The sequence below is a fragment of the Morone saxatilis genome, unplaced genomic scaffold (assembly GCF_004916995.1).
Source record: "Morone saxatilis isolate NCDOM2014 unplaced genomic scaffold, NCSU_SB_2.0 Contig10, whole genome shotgun sequence".
Classification (NCBI taxonomy): Eukaryota; Metazoa; Chordata; class Actinopteri; family Moronidae; genus Morone; species Morone saxatilis.
This window is the reverse complement of record NW_023339652.1, coordinates 18,453,159-18,455,389: the sequence shown is the minus strand read 5'-3', so window position 1 is coordinate 18,455,389 and position 2,231 is coordinate 18,453,159. Positions and strand designations below refer to the sequence as shown.

Below are 2,231 nucleotides of genomic sequence, written 5' to 3'. Positions count from 1 at the left end.
ATCGGTTGTGGATATCGGCCCAATTTTACTCATCGGACCGATGCCGATATGTTAAAAAATGACGAACATCGGCCGATACCGATATTAATGCCGATATATCGTGCATCCCTAGTTAGTTTCCGAGTTATTGTGTGACCTTTTGTTTTTTTTAACAGGTTAGTTTGAACTAATGTTGGTAGCTGCAGGTTGAGGCACCGGTAGACTAGCAACTCCCGTGCTCTGTGAGGTAATATTACAGTTTTTGTCAAAGTAGTCTGGAAGCTTTGGAGAGAGCGATATAACTGGTACAGTAAAGCAGTCAAAATATTTTAAATATAATGTAGGAGTGCTGTATTAAGACTGTTCACCTTTGCGATTGTTGTCAAATAATTGTTGGCACGATAACACAGTACAGCGTGAGAAAGATCACAGCCCCCTGATGAACAATGCTGAAAACACAAAAACAGCAGAAAGAAAACAGCATGGGAGGTTATAGACTTAAATCCTGTCTGAAATATAGTTTAAAAAAAAATGTGGATGGTTGAAGAAGAGGGCAGAGCAGCTGCGATCCTGTTCCTTTACCCTTGTTTCCGCTCTCAGCTTCACTGGCTAAACTACTCATGAACCAGACTTTGGCACTTTTTCTCTTTTACTGTAGGGAACCAATCAGGAGAGACGCTACATGGTGTGTCAGGGTTTATTACTGAACTCTGACCAGGACGTACACTTTCTGTTTCACAGATGATTATCAAAGGCTCTAAAACATGGTACAGGCAGAAGCCGAGACTCTGGCAGCAAGGCCCTGAATAACATAATATGCCTCGTAATTATAGGTCATGTGTATTAATGAAAATGCATCAGTTATAATGTTGAATATTTATTTTCTAGATAAGAACAAACAGGAACCACATGTTCAGCTCTAATGAAAAATTACACATTACATTATAAATACAAAGTATTAGTAGCTTTTCAGCTATCAAATCAGCATTATCAACAGATTAATCGATACTGAAAATAATAATTAATTGCAGCCCTGTATCTCATTGTTTAATAGGAAGATGGTTATTACATTTTGCTGCATCTAAGCTCCTGTTTATCTTTGTTCCAGTGTCTGCAGCTCCTCCTGTCCCTGTCTGGTGGAAGCTGTCCAGTCCAGTAGTGTGGAACCGTAGGATGTCCCGGAACCCCGAGGTGAAGGACGACCAGATGGAGTGCCCACTGTGTATGGAACCACTGGAGATCGATGACGTCAACTTCTTTCCCTGCACCTGTGGATACCAGATCTGCCGCTTCTGCTGGCATCGAATCAGGACAGATGAGAACGGTCTCTGTCCCGCTTGCAGAAAGGTAAACCTCCATCGTCTATGAGGCCTGTTCAGTCTGGTTTGTGCACTTGTATTGGCAAGAATCTGGCAACATGATATGTATTGGACACATTCAGCTGCCTTCTGAATGTGGCCTAGAATCATGTCTAACAGTGGCAGAGCTTTTGATTGAGGATGTTTTTTTTGCCTTGCAGCCGTACCCAGAGGACCCAGCAGTGTACAAGCCGCTGTCCCAGGAGGAGCTGCAGAGGATAAAGAACGAGAAGAAACAGAAGCAGAACGAGAAGAAGCAGAAGATCACAGAGAACAGAAAACATCTGGCCAGCGTCCGTGTGGTCCAGAGAAACCTGGTGTTTGTAGTGGGGCTGTCTCAGAGGTTGGCTGACCCTGAGGTGAGACAACACACATGATAAAGAAGTATTATACTAGTCTAATGTTGCTTCTTAATTTTTATTAAAACTGTAGTTCTTCTCTGAACTAGAATAAGCCTAAAATGAATAGTATGTAATTCTGCAGCAGCAGTTCAGTCTGCCAACATCACCCACACTCAGCAGTCCTGGAAAACAATGGTGTCAGGGCCTGATGGCGTCTGTGATGATGTTACATGCCATAAATATCCTTGAACATATTAATCATCTTTGCAGCAGGACAGTGTCAGGCTGTCTGAAGTTAACACAAAAAATAAGGCTTTGTGAACACTTGAATCTGTGTATGTGGGTGTCTCCTGTTCTTTCAAGAACAAGTGTATGTGTATTGTGTTCTATAATTACTCACATACCTGAGTACATGCTGTTAACACAAAGCAAACTCAACAGGAAACACACACAGTGCGGTAGCCAAGCTTTTTAAAATACTGAGAGTCTGACCCCTGACCCAAAATTTTGAAGACTAGTAGGTAGGTAGGTAGATAGATAGATACATAGATAG

The 2,231-nt window shown here is 42.0% G+C and overlaps 1 protein-coding gene across 2 annotated transcripts in view; it reads left to right on the top strand.

Annotated features, from left to right (window-relative positions):
- The window catches only part of cnot4b (CCR4-NOT transcription complex, subunit 4b), a 23,911-nt gene that overhangs the window by 9,115 nt on the left and 12,565 nt on the right, over positions 1-2,231 (top strand). For both annotated transcript variants that reach the window (XM_035675027.1, XM_035675019.1), the window contains exons 2-3: positions 1,088-1,326; positions 1,499-1,696. In XM_035675027.1, the coding sequence (XP_035530920.1) occupies positions 1,153-1,326; positions 1,499-1,696 (372 nt within the window). In that variant the 5' untranslated portion in view covers positions 1,088-1,152. The remainder of the gene's footprint in view (positions 1-1,087; positions 1,327-1,498; positions 1,697-2,231) is intronic.